Here is a 23,663-nt window from a genome sequence, read left to right on the forward strand (position 1 = left end):
GGGAAGTGATGACAGACCAGCCAGCCGTGGACAACACTTGGCCCTCTCCTCCTACAACAGCTACTGCTGCTGGCTGGTTCACTGACTGGACAACTGTCTGACTGACTAACTGACTGACTAACTGACTGACTAACTGACTAACTGACTGACTGACTGACTAACTGACTAGCTGACTGACTGACTGACTGACTGACTGACTGACTAACTGACTGACTGGCTGGCTGGCTGGCTGACTAACTGACTGACTGACTGACTAACTGACTGACTGACTGACCGACTGACTAACTGACTGACTGGCTGGCTGGCTGGCTGGCTAACTGACTAACTGACTGACTGACTGACTGACTGACTGACTAACTAACTGACTGACTAACTGACTGACTAACTGACAGACTGACTGGCTGGCTGGCTGGCTGGCTGCCTGACTGGCTGCATTGTGGCAGTGGGCTGGATATGCCACTGAGCTGGGGGAGATGGCGAGTTAGGGGGGAGAGCAGGGGGAGGGGGTGAGAGGGGAAGGGGGAGGTCACAGGGCAGCAGCAGGTGAGCGGGCAGATGGGTCAACACCACTAGCCTGGCTCAGCACTTCAGCAGAGAGACAGGTAGGTGCTGAGCCAGCAGACCAAGTGAAGTGGTGAAAATTTAACCAGCCTGATGAAAGTTTAAGTGTGCATGTTAAACAGGATGAGGAGAGATGAAGGAGGGGGAGGGGGAGTAGAGGGGAGGGGAGGTGAGGAGGTAGGAGGAGAGTGAAATGGACAGAAGGATGAACAGACTTCAGAAGCAGCACCAGACCAGAAGAGGCACCACACACTCAGGGGGATTGGAACCTGGTCACACTCCTCTTCTCACGCAAACCGATCACCTCAGTTAGCAAACTGAGACTGAACCTGCTTGTTCTCTTTCCTCCTCTCTCTTCTGTATTCTTCCTTCATCCTCTCCTCTTCCTCCTGTCCTCTGTATTTCCCTGCTTTTTACACTAACTCTTTCCATGCGCTTCTCCTCCCCTCCCTCCCCCCTCCCCCCTCCCCCCTCTCCCCTCTCCCCTCTCCCCTCTCCCCTCTCCCCTCTCCCCTCTCCCCTCCCCCCTCCCCCCTCCCCCCTCCCCCCTCTCCCCTCTCCCCTCCCCCCTCCCCCCTCTCCCCTCTCCCCTCTCCCCTCCCCCCTCCCCCCTCCCCCCTCCCCCCTCCCCCCTCCCCCCTCCCCCCTCTCCCCTCTCCCCTCTCCCCTCCCCCCTCCCCCCTCCCCCCTCCCACCTCCCCCCTCCCCCCTCTCCCCTCTCCCCTCTCCCCTCTCCCCTCTCCCCTCCCCCCTCCCCCCTCCCCCCTCTCCCCTCTCCCCTCCCCCCCCTGTCCCCTCCCCCCTCCCCCCTCCCCCCTCTCCCCTCCCCCCTCTCCCCTCTCCCCTCTCCCCTCTCCCCTCCCCCCTCTCCCCTCTCCCCTCTCCCCTCTCCCCTCCCCCCTCCCCCCTCCCCCCTCTCCCCTCTCCCCTCCCCCCTCCCCCCTCCCCCCTCCCCCCTCTCCCCTCTCCCCTCCCCCCTCCCCCCTCCCCCCTCTCCCCTCTCCCCTCTCCCCTCCCCCCTCCCCCCTCCCCCCTCCCCCCTCCCCCCTCTCCCCTCTCCCCTCCCCCCTCTCCCCTCCCCCCTCCCCCCTCCCCCCTCCCCCCTCCCCCCTCCCACCTCTCCCCTCTCCCCTCCCCCCTCTCCCCTCTCCCCTCCCCCCTCCCCCCTCCCCCCTCTCCCCTCTCCCCTCTCCCCTCCCCCCTCTCCCCTCCCCCCTCCCCCCTCTCCCCTCTCCCCTCCCCCCTCTCCCCTCCCCCCTCCCCCCTCTCCCCTCCCCCCTCCCCCCTCCCCCCTCCCCCCTCCCCCCTCCCCCCTCTCCCCTCTCCACTCCCCCCTCCCCCCTCCCCCCTCTCCCCTCTCCCCTCCCCCCTCCCCCCTCTCCCCTCCCCCCTCCCCCCTCCCCCCTCCCCCCTCCCCCCTCTCCCCTCCCCCCCCAGGTGCGGTGAGAGCCTCCAGCATCTTCCCCATCCTCAGTGTGATCCTGCTCTTCATGGGAGGTCTGTGTGTCGCCGCCAGCGAGTTCTACAAGTCACGCCACAACATCATCCTCAGCGCTGGCATCTTCTTTGTGTCTGCAGGTGAGCTGAGCAACACACACACGAGACACACTTATACACACGCACACACAGAGACAGCGTTCATCATGTCGCTGTACACGAACACACAGCAGAGCAGCGCAGCAACAGACAACATCCTGCTCTGCCCTGCTGGACGTCTGCGGTACTGCAGACACACTGTCTCCTTTCCATTCTTCCTCCTTTCTCTGCTCCTGTTTCCTCCTGACTCTAGGCGTTGCTAGGCTGAAAGCTATCCACAGGGAGTCAACTCTAAAAATACGGTGTCCCTGACATACATTCCCACAGATCCATCATCGCGGCCACGCCCTGTCACACATTCCTGACTGTGTGACTAAAGCAAGCAGTCAAATTGTGTGGTGTATTTATACATAGACTAGGAGGCGACCCCAGACTAGGAGGCGACCCCAGACTAGGAGGTGACCCCTGATTAAATCATGTTAGGTTGCAGTCAAAGGATCTGCCGTGGGGATGAATCCATACTCACACACACTCTCTATTCCCCCTCCTCCCTCCTCCCCCTGCTTCCCCTCCTTCTCTTTACCCCCCCCCCCTCCCCCAGGCCTCAGCAACATCATCGGCATCATCGTCTACATATCGGCCAACGCGGGCGACCCGTCCAAGAGCGACAGCAAGAAGAACAGCTACTCGTACGGCTGGTCCTTCTACTTCGGCGCGCTCTCCTTCATCATGGCCGAGATGGTGGGCGTGCTGGCCGTGCACATGTTCATCGATCGCCACCGGCAGCTCCGCGTGGGCGCCCAGGCGGCCGACTACCTCCAGGCGTCCGCCATCACCCGCATCCCCAGCTACCGCTACCGCTACCGGCGGCGCTCGCGCTCCTCGTCCCGCTCCACGGACCCCTCCCCCTCCCGGGACGCCTCCCCCGTGGGGCTGAAGGGCTTCGCCGCGCTGCCGTCCACTGAGATCTCCATGTACACGCTCCCCAGGGACACCCTGGGGAAGTCCAGCGGGACGCCCACCGCCACCTACAACTCAGAGAGGGACCCCGGCTTCCTGCAGGTCCACAACTGCATCCCCAAGGACCTGAAAGACTCCGCCCACACCAACACAGCCAACCGCCGCACCACACCTGTGTGAGCCGCGCCACGCCTCTGTGGGCTCTGTCCGGGGGGGGGGGAGGAGGGGGGAGGAGGGGGGAGGAGGGGGGAGGAGGGGGGACGCTGAGGAGACCCAGGGAAACCCCTGTCTCACTGGCTGTCCAACCCACCGCAGGGCACAGACCCTGTTCCCTGTTTATCCAGATTGAGGATCTTTTTTTTGTTGCCCCGCTGCATGATTTTCCCATCTTCCATTGTTTTAGCGGACGTGGGGAGTGTCTGCAGGGGGGGATGATGGAGCCGGGGGAACAGGGTGTCTGGGGAGAGAGAGAGTTTCTGCCGGGGTGAGTGACGAGGTGGAAACTGAAGGGAAGGGATGCATTCAAAAGATTTAAGCCATTATTTCATAACATTATTTTGGCTTGACCCCGCAGTTTGGATGGAGAAACGAATCAAGCTCTCCCTCCCTCCTTCACCTCCCCCCTTCATCTCCCCCTTCACCTCCCCTCCCCCCTTCACCACCCCCTCCCCCCTTCATCTCCCCCTTAACCTCCCCCTCCCCCCTTCACCACCCCCTCCCCCCTTCTTCTCCCCCTTCACCTCCCCCCTTCACCTCCCCCCTCCGTAGTTGTAGCCATATTTATCCATCTCATCTCTTTACTTTTTGCATTAAAACTGTGAACAGTTGCAGTTTTGGGATTTGGTAAGAATTAGCCCAATCTGTAAACTCTAACAAAGGTACTATATATATATATGTATTACTTTTTATAAATAAATTAAGTTAATAATCAAGAGATACAGACTTTACTGAAGCAAAAAAAAACAAACAAGTAAACTAAGAGCTGTTGGTAACATGAGAAAGGACTCTTTAAGATCTGCTGGAAGGACAAGCGACAGGTGTTCCACCACCGATCTGCTGGAAGGACAAGCGACAGGTGTTCCACCACCGATCTGCTGGGGTCAACAAGAGACACAAGCAGACCAGACAATAGAAAAATATCTATTCTTTTAATAGAACCTTCTCGCCTTTTTCTGAGTCCCCTTATTCGCTTTCTTTTTTGTGGGAGGGGGAAGGGGGGTGTCGTCACGGGAACGTCGAACCCCCTCAACAGGAACAACCAATCAGGGGGTCGAAGTGGACGAGAAGATAAAGACTAATATCTTGACTTCCACAAAAGGAAGGAAGGAGGGGAGAGGAAGAGGACACCAAACACAAAACAAAAACTTGAGAAAAAGTAACAAAAGTTAAATATGAAATAGTACAAGAGAAGTTAAATGACTCACAATTTCAGAAATTAAATGCATGCTATAAAATTACAGCGAATCTGCTCTTGAGAAACTTAAGTTTTAAAGGATAACGATTATTATTAAGGGGAAAAAAGCGAAGACACTAAAGTTTAAAATATTAATGTTTTCATGTGTACTTTTCTTGTATGTTTTTGTTTATTTATTTACGTCATTTTATCTTTTATGCTTTTACGAAACAAACCAAACAATCTACATTGAACAAAGTTTTTCATTGAACTTTTTAATGGTTTGGTTTCTTTCTTTATGAATATACAAATATATATATGTATGTATGTATGTATTTATTTAATTTTTCAAATTCACACAGCCTTAGTCATTTCTTTCTTTCTTTTGATTTTCAACGTGTTGTTCAAATTGAAAATGAAATCTTTAAAGGTGCCAAAACCGAACCATCCTTCATCACTTGGATGCATCAAACCCTGAAGAATAAATACGACCCTACGGGAACAAATGAAGTAGTCTCTGAGTGTGTCTCTAACGTTACGCACACACACACACACCAGCCTGGTGCTTCGAGAGTGTGTATGTGTGTGAATGTGTATGTGAGTGTATGTGTGTGTGTGTGTCGTTCATCACAGTCTTGTTTGTGGAAATGTTTTGTATTTATCTTGGAAAAGCACTGAGGAGGATTGAAAGGATGACGCCGTTAGGACGATCCTGTTGGGTACAGGCATGGGCCAGTATCAGATTTTGACGGTATGTTATGAGGTATGATAACCTTGAGAAAAATACCACGGTTTCACGGTATCGCGATTACAGCTCTAAATATTTTTGTTGAACACAATATGTTTTATTTTTAAGTAACATACAAAATTGTTTGAACAGCAGTAAACATGTCAAGTTGAATAGTTCAATTCTTAGTTGTTGTTTTTTACAACAACAAAAAAATACATAATTATTGTTTTTATTAAACTTCTATATACAAAGACAGTGGAAGACTTAAATAAAAGTATATACGATAAATCAGCTAAATGTAGGCCTGAATTATTGTAGTATGTCGTAGAATTTGAGTAGCCTGCCTCTGCCCTCCTTACTTCCGCTAAATTTTCATTTTGCTTCTGTACTAGGTCTGGGAAATCGACGTATAAGTCGGTTTTCTCAAATCAACTTTTTGAAGGTCCAATCAGCGAACAGAGGGAATGGCTAAGAACGATGACATTGATGTTGTGCTGTAGCTTGAATGGCGGTGGAAAAAGATGCGAACGAAGCAATTCGATCAAACCGCGCTATACCTTGAAACCGGTAACTGGCCCCTGCCTAGTTGGGTAACTGTCTAGGATGGAAGCCAGGTATTTAATAACAGCAGAACCATCTCTCCAGGTCTGTCTGTGTAGCACTGAAGCTGACACCTCCTATCACCGGGCCTAATGAACCGCTCTGGCGGGGCTGGAAGAAGGTGAGGGTGTGTGTGTGTCAGAGAGAGAGAAACTGAGAGAAACGAGTTTAAGAGTGTGATCTGTCGAACCTGTTGTTGAAGGACATAATCGTGTGATTCAACACCACCATGATCTGTGAGTGTGTGTGTGTGTGTGTGTGTGACAGGGAGGGAGAGAGCTGAGTGGGGAAGGAAGTCTTCCTTCGTACAAAACAAGAACCTCAAGTGTCCTGGTGACACCCTGAAGTGTCTCTGACCAGGAGAGTGAGGAGGCCAGCGCTTTCATCACCAGGAGGGAACTCCAAACTGCTTCTGTCAAAGTGCTGAGATATTAATTCACCGTTATCTGACTTCACTCACAAAAGCCTCTCCATAAATTTATGGATGTAATATGTCAACGAAGCACTCTGTACGAATAGTGCTTTTAATGTACAGCACTTCTTTTTATTATTCAGAATTCATAAGCAGTAGGCCAAGGTTGGGCTGCATGAAGCTCAGAGAAGAGTCTTGAGAGACTGACGTCGGCATAAAGGAACATCTAGCTTTGCTAGCCAGTCAAACGTCAGCCTTTGATATGTTTAGCTGCAGACCCGGCCTGTCCCAGTCAACCTCCACCTGCCCCTTCTCTTCCCCTCTTCCCCTCTTCCCCTCTTCCCCTCTTCCCCTCTTCCCCTCTTCCCCTCTTCCCCTCTTCCCCTCTCCCCCTCCCCCCTCCTCCTCCTCCCCCCCCCCCTCCTCCCCCCTGGGGTCAGGGGTCAGGAGTGGGCAGTCATGCCCTTGAAGAGGCAGAGCAGAGCCAGTTCCTGGCAGTCTGACCGAGTTGAACATTCCGTGGTGATGTCATTGTGAGCACTGGAATGTGATCGGCGCTAATGCTAATGCCGACGCTAACTCTAATGCTAAAGCTGATGCTGAATCTAATGCTAACGCTAGCTCCATTCATGAAGCACTGCCTGGCCGTTCCAGCTCCACACGCCACTCATAGGCTGACGTTCCATGCTTGGTTGCTTGGATACAGGGTACAGGGTGTCATTTCTGGAACATGAGGAGGAATTGAGAAGAAGATTTCTGTGTGTGTGTTTGTGTGTTGTGTATGTGTGTGTGTTCAGTGTGCACAGGAATTATCTTCTTACTTGATGTCCCTCAGTGTGTGACTCTCTCTCTCCCTCTCCCTCTCCCTCCCTGCCTCTTTTCCTCCCTCTCCCTGTCTCTGTCTCTGTCTCTCTCGTTCCCTTTTTCTCTCTCCTGGTGTGGTGATCAAAGTGCCTGGTGTGTCTGCAGTGCTGTGTGATCCCAGCACGAGAGGGGGGAGGGAGGGAGGGAGGGAGGGAGGGAGGGAGGGAGGGAGGGAGGGAGGGAGGGAGGGAGGGAGGGAGGGAGGGAGGGAGGGAGGGAGGGAGGGAGGGAGGGAGGGAGGGAGGGAGGGAGGGAGGGAGGGAGGGAGGGAGGGAGGGAGGGAGGGAGGGAGGGAGGGAAAGTGGAGCAGGGGGGCTGAGGAGACGAGAGCGGAGGAACAGAGTGTCCCCTTCCGGCTCCTAACACCAGGAGCAGAACCTCTGAAGTGGTCTTGGTGTGTACAGCGGTCTCCCAGGTTACAAACCCCACATCAAACCAGCAGTCCCCACGTGTGACTTCCGGAAGCAGGGCTCTGGGACTGGGGCCCTGCTGGGGACTGAAGTCCCCTCTCTCATCTGCCCCCAAACACAGCCATATCGGTAAGAGAGGACACTGAACCCAGCCCTGGAGGAGGAGGAGAGGCTGGAGGAGGAGAGGATGGAGGAGGAGAGGATGGAGGAGAGGATGGAGGAGGAGGCTGGAGGAGAGGCTGGAGGAGGAGAGGATGGAGGAGGAGAGGATGGAGGAGAGGATGGAGGAGGAGAGGATGGAGGAGGAGAGGATGGAGGAGGAGAGGATGGAGGAGAGGATGGAGGAGGAGGCTGGAGGAGAGGCTGGAGGAGGAGAGGATGGAGGAGGAGAGGATGGAGGAGGAGGCTGGAGGAGAGGCTGGAGGAGGAGGAGGGGATGGAGGAGGAGAGGAGGAGGAGGAGAGGATGGAGGAGGAGAGGATGGAGGAGGAGGCTGGAGGAGAGGAGAGTAGGAGGAGGAAGAGAGGATGGAGGAGGAGAGGAGGATTGAGGAGGAGGAGGAGAGGATGGAGGAGAGGACAGTAGGAGGAGGAGGGGATGGGGGAGGAGAGGAGGAGAGGATGGAGGAGGAGTCAAAGAAACCTGTGCAGGGAAGGGGCTGTGTTGTAGAGCTGCTCTAACAGGTTAGCGCCAATGCTTGAAATGTATGTTGTTTGTGTGTGTGTGCGTGTGTGAGAGAGAGGTATAGAGAGAGAGAGGTATATAGAGAGAGAAGTATATATATAGAGAGAGAGGTATAGAGAGAGAGAGAGAGAGAGGTATATAGAGAGAGGTATAGAGAGAGAGAGAGCGAGAGAGAGAGAGAGAGAGAGAGAGAGAGAGAGAGAGAGAGAGAGAGGTATAGAGGGAGAGAGAGAGAGAGAGAGAGAGAGAGAGAGAGAGAGAGAGAGAGAGAGAGAGAGAGAGAGATGTGGCCTCCTGTTTGTGCTGACCAGAGAGCACTTGCTTGACTGTGCTAACCCTGTGCTAACCCTGTGCTAACCCTGGGTTAATTCTGGGTCATGGAGGGTTGATTGAATACAGAGCTACCCAGGCTTCTCTCCCCTGACAACAATAATTAGATGCTTTGTTACTGGAAACGCAACTAACAACCACCATGTAGGGGAGAGGTGAGAGAACTGTCACAATATCGCTTGAACAAGTTGTAACAAGCAATATGGGGATTGGCCTCCTCTCAAAAAGATGAGTCAAACTGCCAGACAGCAGACAGGGCTCAAGGAGAAGAGGGCCGGGCTTGAGAGGAGAGCACGAGTCCTTCTGCCCTCTGGTGGCGGTTAAGAGTGCTGCAGGAAGGCCGAGTTTGCCAGCCCGGGGAACGCGGTGTCCATGGGAACGGGGTTGGAATACTGATGCCACAGTGCAGGGGTGCTGCAGTAAAGAGCTGGAGGAAGTCTCCAAGCAAGCTCTACATACAGGGCTCTCCTGCCTCTCTCTCTCCTGCCTCTCTCTCTCCTGCCTCTCTGCTGAATCTCTTCTCTCTCTCTCCTGCCTCTCTCTCTTCTCTCTCTCCTGCCTCTCTCTCTCCTGCCTCTGCTGAATCTCTTTTCTCTCTATCCTGCCTCTCTCTCTTCTCTCTCTCCTGCCTCTCTCTCTCCTGCATCTCCTCTCTCCTGCATCTCCTCTCTCTATCTTGCCTCTCTCCTCTCATTTCTCTCTCCTGCCTTTAATCTTTCTTGTGCCTCTCCTCTCTCCTGCCCCTGCAGTCCTCAACCAGACGAGGCAGTCAGGACCCATGTCCTCTCAGGCGGATGTTACTGGATGAAGTGTGATTCAGTATATATCATCTCAATATTACACTGCTAGATTATTAGAAGCAGTCCCTCCAATGTACAGAAAGATTGCGCCGCTGCATGATTTAAGAAAACCCCTTAATGCTCTCATTGAAATCCCATCATCTCATTGCAATTCCGTTACTGTTACTCAGTTACTTGGGACAGGTCTCTATGTGTGTGTGTGTGTGTGTGTGGGGGGGGGGTGTTATGTTATGGGATATGTGCAATACTGTTATGTAACTGTTGATAATGTTTGGCTGAGGATGTGTTGTTTGTTGTTACTGTGACTGTCAAGGCATTTATGATGACGCACCACAGAGACCAAGACAAATTTCCCTGAGCAGGACAATAAAGTTCATCGTATCATATGTGGGGGGCGGGGGGGAGGTTCCCTAACCCTAACCCCGGTTCCAAAGTTAGACTCCCAGTTACGACACCACGGTCAGTTCCCTCTCTCTGCAGGATAACATACAGGTCTGGCAATATGCCAACACACACACACACGCACTTGGCCAGGATCTCTGCTGTCCCAGCATGCACCTGGTTGCTCTCCCACTAGAACAGTAGCTCTGCTGGGCGATTCTGACATACAGGTGTGGGTGCATAACCACACACTTCATCATTCACCATACTGGCTTTGATAAGAGCACTGGACATTTAGGACTAACACTCTAAATGTCTGTCTGAGAGAACTCTGTGCCACCCAGAGGAACAGCGCCCCCACAGGGAGAGAGAGGGGCTGTCCTGGTCAGGGACTGGGCCTTATTAGCATGCACACTGAGGTGCACTGCAGCATGCCCAGAGCTTCTTAGAAGACCATGTCACCTCCACTTCACCTGCCTGGGAACAGGAGCAAGATAACGGGCCTTTTCGGACTGTCATCAAATCCGAAGGATGACAGGGGAGGGCTTATGTAGAGCGCTGTGGATGTGGTAGAGGCTGGCTCTCTCCTCTCTGCAGTGAGGAGGGTCACTGCACCTGTTACATAACAGCAGGACCATCTCCATGACTGCCCCTCCAGACACAGCCAAGTTCTGCCTCCCTTCCACCCTCTCTCCCAGAGACACAGCCCAGTTCTGCCTCCCTTCCACCCTCTCTCCCAGAGACACAGCCCAGTTCTGCCTCCCTTCCACCCTCTCTCCCAGGGACACTTGAAATTTGTTTTAGGTATTTTTCATTAGTTGGATATTGATTACAGAATCATTAGTTGCTGTAAGTTGAGGAACTCAGAAACCCTGGAACAAAAACAAGCGGCTTGAAAGACTTCAGGTTGAAGGAGGCAGAGACCTTGAAAACTTGTGAAAATCCTCATTTTTGCATCGAGCGCAGAATATTATGCAGAGATCTGACAAGCGTTGTGTGGGACAGCCCTGTGGCCCCTTGGGGTCCTGATCATTACCTGCTGAAAGCAGTTTCTGCAGTGATGAGTCAGAGAATGGTGAAGCTTAATTACTGAACAGTAGCTTAGAAAGTTCTGGAGTCAGCTGAAGAAAAGCGTGAGACGAAGGACATACAACCACTTACGACATGGCAGCATTTCTCCTTTAACACCAGCCTTTAAACACCCTTATCAAATGTGCCAATTCAGTACACTAGACTCCTTTTGACAGATTTAACATGTAAATAAAGTCTACATTCCTAGTTCTGGGGACGTGGTCTGTAGAAACCCAGATGCATTGAGCAGTACTCATGCCTAGTGTCTCCAGAGGACAAGTTAAGGTCACCTGCTCAGGGCCACACAGATTCTACAGCTAGTTCACAGCACTGCTGCCTTTACGTGAGGCAAGTTCAGCTTTGTCACCCACCAGCTCATGTAACCATGTCACTCTTGAACCAACTCAAGCTCACCTGCTGGATTAATTGACTAAAATGTAATCTGCAGCTTTCCAACATGCTGACCAGAGCACAGCTACTAGGTGACCAGAGCACAGCTAGAAGGCCCTCATTAACCAGCACCCCATACTGAAACCTGAACATGTCCCCTGACAAGTCAGGTAGCTAGAATCCCTGTACTTTGTCAACCACATGGTCACAAACACCTTGTCATGATAACCTTCTGGATTAAAGAGACAAGACTAGTGACTTTGTTTTGGTCTTTTATTGAAATCTGACGTCCTGCATAAACAGACAGGTCCCAACGAGATCTCAGGCGGTCTCTTCCTTGGAGATGCGATCCTTTTTGAGTGGTCCCTGTGGAGAGAGAGGAGTGGTCAGCCATGACGCTGATGCTAGCATGATGCCCTCACAGGCAGCTCTGCAGCCAGGGCGCTAATGGCGGTGGCTAACGGCGGTGTACCCAGAGAGTGAACAGGGAGACAGCACAGAGACAACTCCCCTGCCTCACTGGGTGGATTACTATAGCACTGGAATGGAACCCACAATTCATACTGAGAGTGAACCAGGTTACGAACAGTGCAGGGAGGCGTGGAAGGCCACATGGTACAGCACTCTCTTCTAGATACAAGTGGTTCAACCCTGGTCCTCAGGGACCCCCTGTCACGCATGTTTGAGATGTTGCCCTGCTCCGACACCTGATTGGTAATGACCCCTTCATTACACCCAGGTGTCCAGGAGCAGGAAACTATGGCGAACATGCAGGACAGTGAGTCCCTGAGGACCAGGGCTGATGCACTCCACGCCCATGACCACCATGAGGAACCTCACCATGAAAGCCTTCTTCTCCTCAATGGTCTGGAAGCGGCCGTGGCCGAACTTGGATGTGGTGTCGATGAACTTCAGGTCGATCTTCTCCAGGGCTCGCCGACTCGACTGCACCAGCAGAGACTGAGGGAGACAAACTGTGGTTAACACAGGCCAGGTCTCTACAGAGGAGGGGGGGGTGTCAGGAGGGCCGGTCTTACCTTGCGCAGAGTCAGCACTCTCTTCTTGGTCCCGATCACACAGCCCTTCAGCATGACGAAGTCATTGGTCACTTCTCCATAGTGGACAAACCCTCCCTGGAAACAGAGCAGCAAGGTTAAGCCAGGAAACAAGTCAGGTCACGGGCCAGACTAAAACGGGCCAGACGTGCTGCCACAGAACTCACCAGGGGGTTGATGCTCTTGTTGGACAGGTCGTACTCAGTTGAAGCGTTGTTCTTCACCAGCTTGCCGTCCTTGGTGTGGAAGCCCTGGCCGATCTTGTAGATCTGGAACAGGAAGCAACAGTGAGGAAGGTGACTAAAGGTAACCCTAACCCAACACAATCACACCAACCCCTCAAGACCACCGTAGGAGCAGGTGTGGGTAAAGGTTGTACATGTCAAAACGAAAGACCTTGTGGCTGCTATGACTCATTTCCTCCCAGATGAGGCCGTACCTTCTTGTTGATCTCAGTCCGGTGGTGGTAGCCCTTCTGCCCAGCACGGGCTACAGAGAAGGCCACACGGGCGGGATGCCAGGCCCCGATACAGGCCACCTTCCTCAGCCCACGATGGGTCTTCCTGGGCAGCTTCTTTGTGTGCCAGCGGCTAGTGACACCTGTGGGGTGGACAGAAGGACCAGGTCACCTGCAGCTTACACACACCTGCTCTCTGGGCCGAGGGCTGAGGTGTGGTCTGTTACTAAGTGTCTCAGAAGGAAGGCAGCATGGAGTGTTTCTTCATGCGTGTCAGGCGTCATGCCTGACGCAGTGTTCCGTGGTCTCATCGCCGACACTATACCAACACGCTACCTGTGGCCTCCACCGGGACAGAGGCTCTGGTGCCCTGCATGTTCTAGATCTTTCCTGCTCCAATACAACAGAGTTGTTACCAGGCTTCCGCTGAGCTGGATAAGTCATTAGGATCAGATGTGTTGAAAGAGGGAAACATCTAGAACCTGCAGGGCTTCCCTGAGGACCAGGGATGGGAAACTCTGCCAACTAGTCATGTGACAGCTCCCCGACTTCTTCCTGGTGACTCACCCTTGTAGCCGTGACCCTTGGTGACCCCGATGACGTCGATCATCTCGTCCTGGGTGAAGACGTTGGCGATGGGCACGGCCTGCTCCAGCTTCTCGCGGGCCCAGTCCACCTTGTCGGCGATGGAGCCTCCGTTCAGCTGCACCTCCATCAGGTGGGACTTCTTCTGTCTCAGAGGCAGCAGGCGCATCTGGGGGGGAGGGACAGGTGGCGGTTAGCATGGCGCAACACAGGTGCTACTGGCTCAGTCATTCCCAGGGGAACAGGGCCTGTTAGCATGTAGCTACTGTCTTTGTCATCATTCCCAATACACTTGGATCTGTCCTATACACATCTACAAGTGATTTTACGACCCGTCCTTCAGTGGCGTTTGAGATGTGTTATGTGAGCATGATGTCTGTTGACCAAGGTGGAAGCCAACTGCAGCTAGCTCAGTTTATTAACCAAGTGTCTTACAAACCCCAGACTAGTGTGGAGCTGACCAGCCAGCTGCTACGTTTGTTTAAATGTTTAATCAATGTTGTCCACTAATAAAACAGCTACTTGGACTGCCAGCTTGAGACAAAACCTCCACATGTGTGGATGCCCACCAGGAGGCGCTAGAGTGCCCAGACCCACCTGCGTGTGGGCCAGGATGCGCACCACCTGGCAGTACTTCTTCATGGAGGCAAAGTCCTTCTCCAGCTGCTTCTTGCCCTCGTCATCCTGCCACTTCTTGCAGTACTTGGTGAAGGCCTTCTTCTTGGACTTGTACCTGCGAGGGGGGGCAGCGTAGCGACACAGGAGGCACACGGGGGAGTTGGCGCAGGTCTTCATGGCCCGTCAGGCCAGAGGAAGAGGCCTGCGCCTGGCTGCTCGCCCTCGCCCCCCGGGAGGGGGGTCAGGGGGCATTGACAGCACAGGGTTTGGGCTCGTGGCACGGCTTCTAAGAAGCTCTTTCCACCGGCCAGAGGAGCCCAGAGCTCGTCAGGGCGCGCGGCGCCTGAGAGGAGCTGCCACCAGGGGGCGCCGACATGTCAGACACGCTCAGGAACACAGGTTTCACTGGGCACTAACATGCATGCTCCAACACAGTATCTTTAGCTAAGGCTAGATTACACTGCCCAAACAAACCAATAGCTGCTGGGTTGCTTTTAAGCCTCATGGCATTTGTTGGGGCAGTGTAACAAGTTAAATCTTCCCCAAACTTTCTAAGCCTAACAGGATGTTACTTGGACATGGCTGGGTGGTGAGCAGGCGTTTAACACCGCCCTGTTGCGTGTCTCACCAGTTCCTGTAGAAGCGGCGCTTGCACTCATCGCTAACGTGCTCGGCAAAGATGGTCTTGAAGGAGCGCAGGCCGCGAGGGGTCTCAACGTAGCCCACGACACCCACCACGATCATGGGAGGGGTCTCCACTATGGTCACTGCCTCCACTACTTCCTTCTTGTTGACCTCTGTTCAAATAGAGTAAATGTTTAAGCATGTTTCAGTCTCAGCAGGTTTCTGCCTGATATCTAACCAGGGTTCAAATTAACACTAGAACGCGCTAACCTCACCCAACACATTACAGCTGCGCTCAGTACTCGACATTCAGCACGGGCTTAAAGCCCACTATGTCCGCCCGTCGAGGGGATCATCACTGGCAGAGAAACTTGTAAATTGACGCGCAAAAAAATAAGACTCACTTGAGCCAGGTCGGTCGACCTCACGCACGATGTGAGTCATGCCGGCCTTGTACCCGAGGAACGCGGTCAGGTGGACGGGCTTGGTGGGGTCATCCTTGGGGAAACTCTTGACCTTGCCCCGGTGGCGTCGGCTCCTCTTGCGGGGAAGGAAGCCCAAGGATCCGTGTCGCGGGGCAGAAAACTTGCGGTGAGACTGAGGAGAAAGGACGAGTTAAACACGCGGTCAGTCTACGAGCTAGCCGTTAAGCATGGCTTGCTAACATGATTGAATTGAGACGACTCAAGCAGTACGAGAACGTTGTTTCGGGCGACATTAAATTATATTCTTATCCATCTAGTTGCCGTTTAGTATTTGTAGTCATTCTAAGTAACTAAGAAATCTCCGTATTGACCGGTAGATATGCGGGCCTGGTCTTAAGCCAGCTCTAGCTTGTAGTGATTGTTCCAGACCTTTCGGCGCAGAATCGCCCATTGTGTTGGGGCAGCCCTGCTTCCTAGAGCTGCGTCTCTCTTAGCCTCCACTGGATTATACTCAGTCACGGAAAAGACGAGAATAGTGGCGGGAGGCTGGTAGATAAACTTCCATTACCGCTACGATACCGCAGCCATTTTGACCCATGCTACTAGTGTGAGTAATGTTCAACATTTTACAAGGCGAGACACAAAAAATACAACTAGATTAATGTAATGCATGTCTACGCAATTACTAGTTTGCTCAATACGAGATAGACAACTGTAAGATGGATCAGATTTCAGTTGGATGAGTACTCCTGACACCATTAGCACAAACTCACCATTTTGTCTCCGATCCGATTGAAAGAGACATAAGAAACGGAGACGCGTGGCTTTTATACTAAGATATACTCTCGCGCAATCTCGCGTGACTATATATCGTGTCCGGTAAATATCTTAGCCACCGGATGTCACTGTCTCTAAACTCTCCGGCCCAGTTTCTTTGACATGAATTGAGCCTAGTGCTAAAAAGTAGAAGAAAAGTAAATGTAGTTCTCCATTGAAAACGTGTTTAGGCTATGACTTAGGTCACTTAAGGCTTAATCCATGTTTGGGAAACAGGGCCTATATACCAAACCCAACTATCGGTGTAGTTATGAACATGTTTATATTACGATAGCAGTTTCTATGGCAATATATATATACACACCCAGTCCAGCACTTAAGGTAATATTGTTAATAAATAATTAAAGCACACTTGTGTGTATATATAATAAATAATCAGTATACATGAATAGACAATCAAACAGGACATAGCATATCAAATCGTTTTTATTACATAAGTACAATTCAGGTTTACAAGGAAAATGAGGAACACAAACATAAAAAGGCAATAATCCCAGTATCATCATCTGACAAGGCAATTCTATTATAAATCAAACTATTTCAAGACAGAACTGTATAATTCTTCAAGTTGGTAGCCTAGTTTCTCTTTCCCCCTACATGTCTCATGAACACAGGCATACAATCAATCACAAACTAGACATTAAAAACCTGAATAACTGAGCACTCAAAACATGGCCACGTAAAAAAAAAAAAAAAAAAGATCTAACGTGTTAAACAGCAGGAAACCTTTCCCTAGCGCTAACATTCCAGAGATTTTGCATCAGAGATCTATATGAATGATTCTATTCCAGCTGTACTATGGATCTAGTATATAGACTAGCAGATATTCTTTATTGAAAGGATTAATGACCAGTTCATGTGGTTACATCATCTAGGTCAGGGGGTAACATGACCATGCCATGCAGTCCTGCATCAAGTGCACGGTGAAATCTGAACAGCAGAGGGCGTATCGAGGCAGGGTGACGCACTTTGTGCTGTTGCCTTGACTGAGATGCAGACACGACATGTAATGACATGTAGTCCAGTAAAGACATGTAGTCCAGTACTGACATTTAAAACGGACTGTTTTCTGTGACAATGTGCTTATGTGCCATCCTCGCTATAAGGCATCACATTAGATGATCTTGCTGTTGCAGCAAACTTCCCAGAGAAAAGTCCCCCCCACCCCCAACTGTGACACTTGCCTCATCTTACGACTCCCTGGGGAAAAGGATTCACAGTTTAAACTGCCACCTTCAGGTTCTCATTCAACACATTCAGTCTTAGTGTCAAAGTGTGACATTGGACAGTTTGAGAGAGCAAAGTCACAGCAGTGTGGACCCATAGACAAAAATATAATCTCTCCCTCGGCCAATCTGCTAAACTCAGGCCAGGAGGAGGGGGTGAAGTAAGAGGCTGGATTGCATGCACTCATATATTCACATCTTTCCCAGGCGTCTGTCGAGCTTCATAACAACCCATTCATTAGATTCAGGTGTGTTGGAGCAGGGAAACATCTAGAACAAGCATGGCAAGGGGACCCTGAGGACCAGGGTTTGAGAAAGGAGGCTGTTGTGTGTGTGGCTCTGTCGTCCTGTGTTGAGAAAGGCAGTTGTAGGGTGTGTGTATGTGTGTGTGCGCGTGTCGAGGCCTCAGCAGACAGTTTGTGCCCGCTTCAGGTTCAGCTTCTGGAAGAAGGTCTTGCCAAACTCGTAGCTGCTGATCATGACGGCGCAGGCAGGAGCCACCTTGATGACCCGGGGCAGGAACCCTGGAGACAACAGCAGCCAGCAGTCACACAACGGCAGAGGGCTCTTTCCGTGTGTGTGTGTGTGTGGTTTCGAAGTACAGTACTGTCACCAACATTCCTTGAGTTAGTATCCTGCTGGGCTTACCTGCAAACAGGCCCCTGTATCCTGACTCCACCCAGATGCTCCTCATCATGTACCATGTGGATGTGGCTTTCTTCATGGGAACTAGGAGAGAGGGGAAAGGGGGGCAGTCGAAGAGTCATCACAGCCACACAGAGAGCGACTCAGAACGTTGACGATGTTTGTCTTTGTGTCCCGTAGAGAGGTGGTCTTCAACCCTGGTCCTCAGGGCCCATTGTCCTGCATGGTTCTTGAATGTTTCCCTGCTCCAACGCACCTGTTACCAGGCTTCTGTTGAGCTTCATAACGTCCATTCATTTGAATCAGGTGTGTTTGAGGAGGGAAACATCTGGAACATGCAGGACAGAGGACCCTGAGGACCAGGGTTGAAGACCACCTCTCTATGGGACTGTAGCTACCAGGCCTGACAGAGTGACACACACACACCTCCTCGTGTCTCCATCTCTCCCAGCTGGATCTGCCTCCGTGTCTTCACCACATCAAACGGCAGAGTCAAGATGGCCGCCACCTGAACAGATGAAACACAGTGGGATCGCACGCTTTCATGATTTAACACCTACCCAGAGGCCTGTTCCATAAAGGGAGTCAGATGGCTGGGTTCACCACAAACAAGACACTAGCGTCTCTGAGATGCACATGAAGATCAGACTACCGTCACACTATGTCCAAGCCTCCACAGGCTCCGGCTGAGTGTGAACAACCCCCAGCCCCATGAAGAGGCCGCTGGACGGTCCCTCTCCTGGGCCCCGGCTGGCTGAGGTACTCACCGCCCCGGAGACGGCCCCGGCCGTGAAGCAGGTGGAGAAGGAGGCCTGCTGCTCCTGCTGTTCCTCACACAGCCGGGCCTTCACCAGCTCATAGTTAAACCAGTACAGCGCTACACACAGACAGACAGACAGACAGACAGACAGACAGACAGACACGTTGTTAGTCACAGTTCATGATGACCAGAATGTGAGGATAGTGACAGGACCGCCAGACTAACTTCGACTGACTGCTGGACCTACCTCAGATTGAGAACCTTGAATTCCTGAAAAACCTCCCCTGAGAAGCTAACCCTAACCTGAGGAGCCCCTCACCTGAGAAGCTAACCCTAACCTGAGGAGCCCTCACCTGAGAAGCTCCTCACCTGAGAAGCCCTAACCTGAGACGCTAACCCCCAGGACCCCCTCACCTGAGAAGGGCACGTCTCTCAGCACGGTGGGCCCCCAGCCCCTCCACAGGGACATCCAGCCGTCCTGGGCCACGGCGGTGCGGACGCAGGCCCCCAGCTCCCCGTAGGACAGCCTCTGGGACTGCATCTTGGTCCGCAGCAGCTCCAGAGGGCTGATCACGCTCACCGCCCCCACTGGGACAGGAAGGAGAGGAAGACAAACAGGAAGACAGCCTCAGGAACAGGAAATGCTTATGTCACACCGTGTGTGTTTCATCCCGAGCAAACCCTCGTCTTTCATATCACTATGACAACAGTCGCCATCACACTCACATCTGGCCAGACCGCCAGCCACCAAGGGGATGTGGTTGCCTTGGAAACCCAGGCCGTAGCGCAGGAAGTCCCTGAGTTGGTCGTAGCAGGTGAAGTATATGACCGTAGCAGGCACCGCCATTATCCTACACACACACACACACACGCGCGTAAAGCAAGATGTGTTGGGCATATCATTTTATGTGATATTGTGATTGTTTCGTTTGCCTATATATGATTTTAAGATGTATATTTTGGGGGTTTCATGCGAGAGAGAGAGAGAGAGAGAGAGAGAGAGAGAGAGAGAGAGAGAGAGAGAGAGGGAGAGGGAGAGGGAGAGGGAGAGGGAGAGGGAGAGGGAGAGGGAGAGGGAGAGGGAGAGGGAGAGGGAGAGGGAGAGGGAGAGGGAGAGAGAGAGAGAGAGAGAGAGAGAGAGAGAGAGAGAGAGAGAGAGAGAGAGAGAGAGAGAGAGAGAGAGAGAGGGAGAGGGAGAGGGAGAGGGAGAGGGAGAGGGAGAGGGAGAGGGAGAGGGAGAGGGAGAGGGAGAGGGAGAGGGAGAGGGAGAGGGAGAGGGAGAGGGAGAGGGAGAGAGAGGGAGAGGGAGAGGGAGAGGGACATGCAGCAGAGGGCCCGGGCCAGATTGGTGCCCGGGGATATGATCTGAGACGTGACTCACAGTGTGGGAGGCAGCCCGCTCCACAACGACCTGAGCCCCTCATGACGAGTGATCTTCACAAACGCATCCTGGAGAGAGAGAGAGAGAGAGTCATTCCACACAACACAGGAGAGAGAGAGAGAGAACATACATATAGAGAAGCAGAGGGGTGAGAGGGAACACATATCACAGGTCCTACCAGTGTGCCAGTGAAGTGGGTTGGGGTTCTGTACCAGCTGGAGCAGCTGGGAGCATTCTGACAGACGTAGATGTGATCCATCAGCCCGTTACAGTACAGGTAACACCTCCCTGAGGAACACACACCATGGTCACTACAACACATCTGCTACCGGAACACCAGATGACCAGGTCTAATCTAGCACTATTCCAAGGAAAAGCTTTTTTCGTAGACTTGAGTGGTGCTGGGAAAGCAAGCTGGACTATTAATAACAAGAGGGATGTCAATGACCTTGCAGACAGGAATGGGCAAGGTGCAAGGCTGTTAACATGGAAACTGTTTGTTTGGGACTATTTTTGGAAACTGGCAAGGATTTCACCCAACTATTACGAGAAGAAAAAAAAAAGGCTTTGAAAATATACTGTGGACTTAGGTTTGTAGCTGTATTCATTTCTCTGTAGTAAGTACTGCTGTGTGACCCAGCTGAAGCAGAAGGACAGACTGGGGTGAGGAGGGAGAGCCCAGAGACATGACGACAGGCATTCACTTTGCAGACTCTGGAGCAGGGACCTGATCCACTCAGACTCTGGAGCAGGGACCTGATCCACTCAGACTCTGGAGCAGGGACCTGATCCACTCAGACTCTGGAGCAGGGACCTGATCCACTCAGACTCTGGAGCAGGGACCTGATCCACTCAGACTCTGGAGCAGGGACCTGATCCACTCAGACTCTGTCCAGGCTGAACCTTAGAAGCAGAGCAGTGCCAGGCTGCATCATCAGCCAGACCAGGTCAGGTCCTGGTCTGGTCTGGTCTGGTCTGGTCTGGCTGATGACCAAGACCAGACCAGGACCTGACCAAGACCTGACCAAGACCAGACCAAGACCAGACCAAGACCTGCCAAGACTTGATCAGGACCTGACCAGGTCTAGACCAGCCCAGGACCAGGCCAGGACCAGCCCTGGACCAGGCCAGGACCAGGCCAGGACCAGCCCAGGACCAGGCCAGGACCAGCCCTGGACCAGGCCAGGCATGCAGCGCTGGGCCTCGTACTCACACTTGGAGGGTCGGAGCACACCGCTCCAGGGAGCAGAGTCGCAGGCCAGAGCTGTGGAGAGGGCAGGGGAGGAAGGGAACGGAGAGAGAGACAGGGGGAGGAGAGGGGAGGGGAGGAAGGGAACGGAGAGAGAGACAGGGGGAGGAGAGGGCAGGGGAGGAAGGGAACGGAGAGAGAGACAGGGGGAGGAGAGGGCAGGGGAGGAAGGGAACGGAGAGAGAGACAGGGGGAGGAGAGGGCAGGGGAGGAAGGGAACGGAGAGAGAGACAGGGGGAGGAGAGGGGAGGGGGGGAGGAGCACAAACAGAGAGCATAAGACGCTGGACACAGGTGGCAATGCAGGCAGCTGTTAGTTAAAGCATAGCCTCACCTGGCCTCCTCAGACACCCCCCCTCCCCCCAAGCTAGAAGGACTAATCTACTAATCTGGTGTCAGGTACATGGTAAACTGAGACCAACAGGCCACGAGAGGCTAACAGAACAGATTCTAGCAGCTGTAACTGGAGGGGGGAGGGAGGGGGGGTATGACAGTGCACTTTGACATGTGAGCAGCACAAGTGACTGATTCTGAAGCTGTAATAACACTGTGTGAAGCACTGAGGCAGGTTCAGATGAACCCAGGCTCTCAGGTTCAGATGAACCCCGGCTCTCAGGTTCAGATGAAGCCTGGCTCTCTTACCTCGATAAAAAGGCGTTTGCTGGGCCTGTAGTCGTATCTTCACAACATCCAGCGGGGTGACTAGAAACACAGGACAGATTCAGTTCCACTACTGACCCATCAGCGGGCGTGCATGTCATCTTACATAACACGCTACCAGGAAGCCATCGATACCGACGCATGGTTCGGAGGCTGACAGATTGATAGTTACGTCATTGGCTGCCTTTCTAGGGCAGCTTCTCGTGACCTTACCAAAGATGGAGGTGAGGAGGGCGCCGGTGCCAGAAGCCAGCATCTGCTGCACAGGCGTTATCCCTGGGAGGACGGGTCTCTCGCCCATCCTGGCCAGCTAGGACCACCACACAAACATGGAGAGAGAGAGGGGGGAGGGGAGAGAGAGACATCTGTCATCAGCACTGTTGGTATTAGGTATTTAACTGTGAACATTCGCAGATCCCTGTCTTTCAACGATAACATGTTTCTGGCTTCACTTTTCAACCGTTTACATAGAGACCGGTGCTGTTCCTGAAGCGCATGGCCTTGGTGTCTGCTGTGTAGATAAACAGGGTCTCCCCCAGGGACAGTAGGGTTAGAGAGTGGAGGTGGACGTTGCCCTGTCAGTGTTGAGTTCCTGTGCTGCGGAGTAGGGTGTGAGAGCTGCAAGGATAACCCATTGCATCCTCCACACACTCCAACACTACCAGCTCCTGGGACTTGTCTAACAGTGGGGCTTCAATTCATTGTATTTATTTATGTCCCCAAAGGGCTATTGCTTCTGCAGCAGTTGGCTTTACAAAGCTATTGATAGACCAAACCACTGGCTGCGAGGGGGTGAATAACACTAAGCTTGACATACTAAGATAGCTTATCTTTTGCCTGCACCAGCCTCTCCCTTCTCTCCTAAAGCGCACACTTCATGCCTTTCCGCGACTCCCAAACTCTGTCAATACCTAAACCCTACTAATTCTAAAATAGCTTTGGGTGGATTTTGGTGCATTATGGATAGCCAAAATACCTCTCTAAGCAGCTTGTTTTTCCTCCGTGATACATTAACTGTCTATGGTGCGTGCTGCGTCTGCATACTGCTAGAACTGCTAACGGTGGCAGAGAGCGACCGTGTGCAGGTCGTATTATCCGGGACATGTTGTCTCTTGTGAAGCAAATGTTCTGAGACAGTCACGTCCGTATCTGCAATCATCCGAATAGTGCCTAGCCACACATTGTCCTAAAACTAGCTACTAGTGAAGTATTCGCACATCAAACAAGCAATCCTAGCTTCAAAAATACTGCACTACATTAGATCGGTCGAGATCGTGTTTGTAGCGTTATATGGTTAATACTCACCTCTACTTGTCGAGAACTTGATGTTTTGTTCATAATACTGTCTCGGTTCGAAAGCTAGCTAGCTAGCTTGCAAAACAACTCGGTGTCATAACTCCCATGCCCCCTGCAACCTAGTAGCTGAGCTAGCTAGCGAGCACACACCTGGAGGAATACCACGACCGGGCCACTAATAAGGCCGAACTGAATATACGCAAGTCTTGACAATAACAATTCCAACGTGTGATTCATCATACGGACTTCAGAGAAGTTTCACGCTTTAACTAAAATGCTCTTTTCTTCACCTCCTGCGTTTATCCGACCCCTGTCAGACGCCGTGACAGTCCGTGTCACCGTTACACAACAGAGCTACAACACCCTCTGGCGGTCAGTGTGGCCGAAACTATTTCACCAGAAGTCGCTGTTTGCTCTCTGAAAAGTCTCCAAAAGTCGCTAGATTTGTCGCTAGTCAGTAGATGAGATTTTTTTGTCGCTAGGGAAGGTGAAAAGCCGCTATATCTAGCGACAAAGACACTTAAGTGACAATATTGCTTGTGGTGTGAAATGTGGATCTGACAATTGACCTGTCACTGAGGCAGCTACATCCCTCAGAGCGACATAGGGGGAGTTTGGCTGCTTGATCTTTGCATGGATGGACGGACGGACGGCGATGCTGTTCCGAGTGCCGTCCCTGATTAGCATGGACGTCCGTCGCTAGGGGGAGCAATGCATAGAATAT

General features: G+C 52.4%; 4 protein-coding genes and 3 non-coding genes across 9 annotated transcripts in view; 1 reads left to right on the forward strand and 6 right to left on the reverse strand.

Moving 5' to 3' along the window:
• Nucleotides 1-3,237, forward strand: part of cacng2a (calcium channel, voltage-dependent, gamma subunit 2a) — a 40,330-nt gene extending 37,093 nt beyond the window's left edge. Inside the window, exons 3-4 of the mRNA XM_084677491.1 lie at nt 1,999-2,139; nt 2,699-3,237. Coding sequence (XP_084533617.1) covers nt 1,999-2,139; nt 2,699-3,237 — 680 coding nt within the window. The remainder of the gene's footprint in view (nt 1-1,998; nt 2,140-2,698) is intronic.
• Nucleotides 3,238-11,381: 8,144 nt separating this feature from the next.
• LOC146254103 (large ribosomal subunit protein uL3-like) lies at nt 11,382-14,014 on the reverse strand. Its single transcript, XM_084677495.1, has 7 exons — nt 13,817-14,014; nt 13,202-13,388; nt 12,617-12,777; nt 12,345-12,446; nt 12,160-12,255; nt 11,963-12,082; nt 11,382-11,488 (listed from the first exon to the last, which is right to left on the reverse strand). The coding sequence occupies exons 1-7, from the start codon at nt 14,012-14,014 to the stop codon at nt 11,444-11,446; spliced, it is 909 nt and encodes a 302-aa protein (XP_084533621.1). The 3' UTR covers nt 11,382-11,443.
• Nucleotides 11,587-11,716, reverse strand: LOC146254104 (small nucleolar RNA SNORA54). Its single transcript, XR_014731980.1, has one exon. It is a non-coding gene; the product is annotated as a small nucleolar RNA SNORA54 (small nucleolar RNA).
• Nucleotides 12,863-12,956, reverse strand: LOC146254105 (small nucleolar RNA U83B). Its single transcript, XR_014731971.1, has one exon. It is a non-coding gene; the product is annotated as a small nucleolar RNA U83B (small nucleolar RNA).
• A 36-nt stretch (nt 14,015-14,050) lies between the features above and the next one.
• LOC146254106 (large ribosomal subunit protein uL3-like) lies at nt 14,051-15,802 on the reverse strand. Its single transcript, XM_084677517.1, has 4 exons — nt 15,660-15,802; nt 14,866-15,058; nt 14,466-14,634; nt 14,051-14,190 (listed from the first exon to the last, which is right to left on the reverse strand). Exons 1-4 carry the CDS (start codon nt 15,660-15,662, stop codon nt 14,124-14,126), a joined length of 432 nt encoding a protein of 143 aa, XP_084533643.1. The 5' UTR covers nt 15,663-15,802; the 3' UTR covers nt 14,051-14,123.
• Nucleotides 15,303-15,429, reverse strand: LOC146254107 (small nucleolar RNA SNORA65). Its single transcript, XR_014731965.1, has one exon. It is a non-coding gene; the product is annotated as a small nucleolar RNA SNORA65 (small nucleolar RNA).
• A 329-nt stretch (nt 15,803-16,131) lies between the features above and the next one.
• On the reverse strand, nt 16,132-23,663 carry slc25a39 (solute carrier family 25 member 39). 3 transcript variants are annotated; one of them, XM_084677483.1, is made up of 12 exons: nt 23,509-23,663; nt 21,857-21,953; nt 21,626-21,685; nt 20,949-20,999; nt 19,914-20,023; nt 19,736-19,803; nt 19,081-19,205; nt 18,769-18,942; nt 18,362-18,471; nt 18,021-18,102; nt 17,598-17,678; nt 16,132-17,473 (listed from the first exon to the last, which is right to left on the reverse strand). In XM_084677483.1, exons 2-12 carry the CDS (start codon nt 21,942-21,944, stop codon nt 17,355-17,357), a joined length of 1,068 nt encoding a protein of 355 aa, XP_084533609.1. In that variant the 5' UTR covers nt 21,945-21,953; nt 23,509-23,663; the 3' UTR covers nt 16,132-17,354. The 3 variants fall into 3 exon arrangements, with proteins under 3 accessions (XP_084533609.1, XP_084533608.1, XP_084533610.1); XM_084677482.1 differs by lacking the exon at nt 23,509-23,663 and adding an exon at nt 22,949-23,483; XM_084677484.1 differs by lacking the exons at nt 20,949-20,999; nt 23,509-23,663 and adding an exon at nt 22,949-23,483.

This window comes from Hypomesus nipponensis, chromosome 17 (assembly GCF_054491055.1).
Source record: "Hypomesus nipponensis isolate SF chromosome 17, ASM5449105v1, whole genome shotgun sequence".
Lineage (NCBI taxonomy): Eukaryota > Metazoa > Chordata > Actinopteri > Osmeriformes > Osmeridae > Hypomesus > Hypomesus nipponensis.

Coding starts and splice junctions, on each gene's coding strand:
- LOC146254103 (XM_084677495.1), bottom strand. CDS start 14,014: ATGAAGACCTGCGCCAACTCCCCCGTGTGCCTCCTGTGTCGCTACGCT. Junction 12,447..12,616: donor GGACTGAGATCAACAAGAAG/GTACGGCCTCAT, acceptor TTCCTGTTCCAG/ATCTACAAGATCGGCCAGGG. Junction 12,083..12,159: donor GAGTGCTGACTCTGCGCAAG/GTAAGACCGGCC, acceptor TGTCTCCCTCAG/TCTCTGCTGGTGCAGTCGAG.
- slc25a39 (XM_084677482.1), bottom strand. CDS start 22,981: ATGAACAAAACATCAAGTTCTCGACAAGTAGAG. Junction 17,679..18,020: donor AGAGATGGAGACACGAGGAG/GTGTGTGTGTGT, acceptor CCTCTCTCCTAG/TTCCCATGAAGAAAGCCACA. Junction 17,474..17,597: donor ATACAGGGGCCTGTTTGCAG/GTAAGCCCAGCA, acceptor TGTTGTCTCCAG/GGTTCCTGCCCCGGGTCATC.
- LOC146254106 (XM_084677517.1), bottom strand. Junction 14,635..14,865: donor GGTCGACCGACCTGGCTCAA/GTGAGTCTTATT, acceptor CTATTTGAACAG/AGGTCAACAAGAAGGAAGTA. Junction 14,191..14,465: donor CGCCGCTTCTACAGGAACTG/GTGAGACACGCA, acceptor CCCTGGTGGCAG/CTCCTCTCAGGCGCCGCGCG.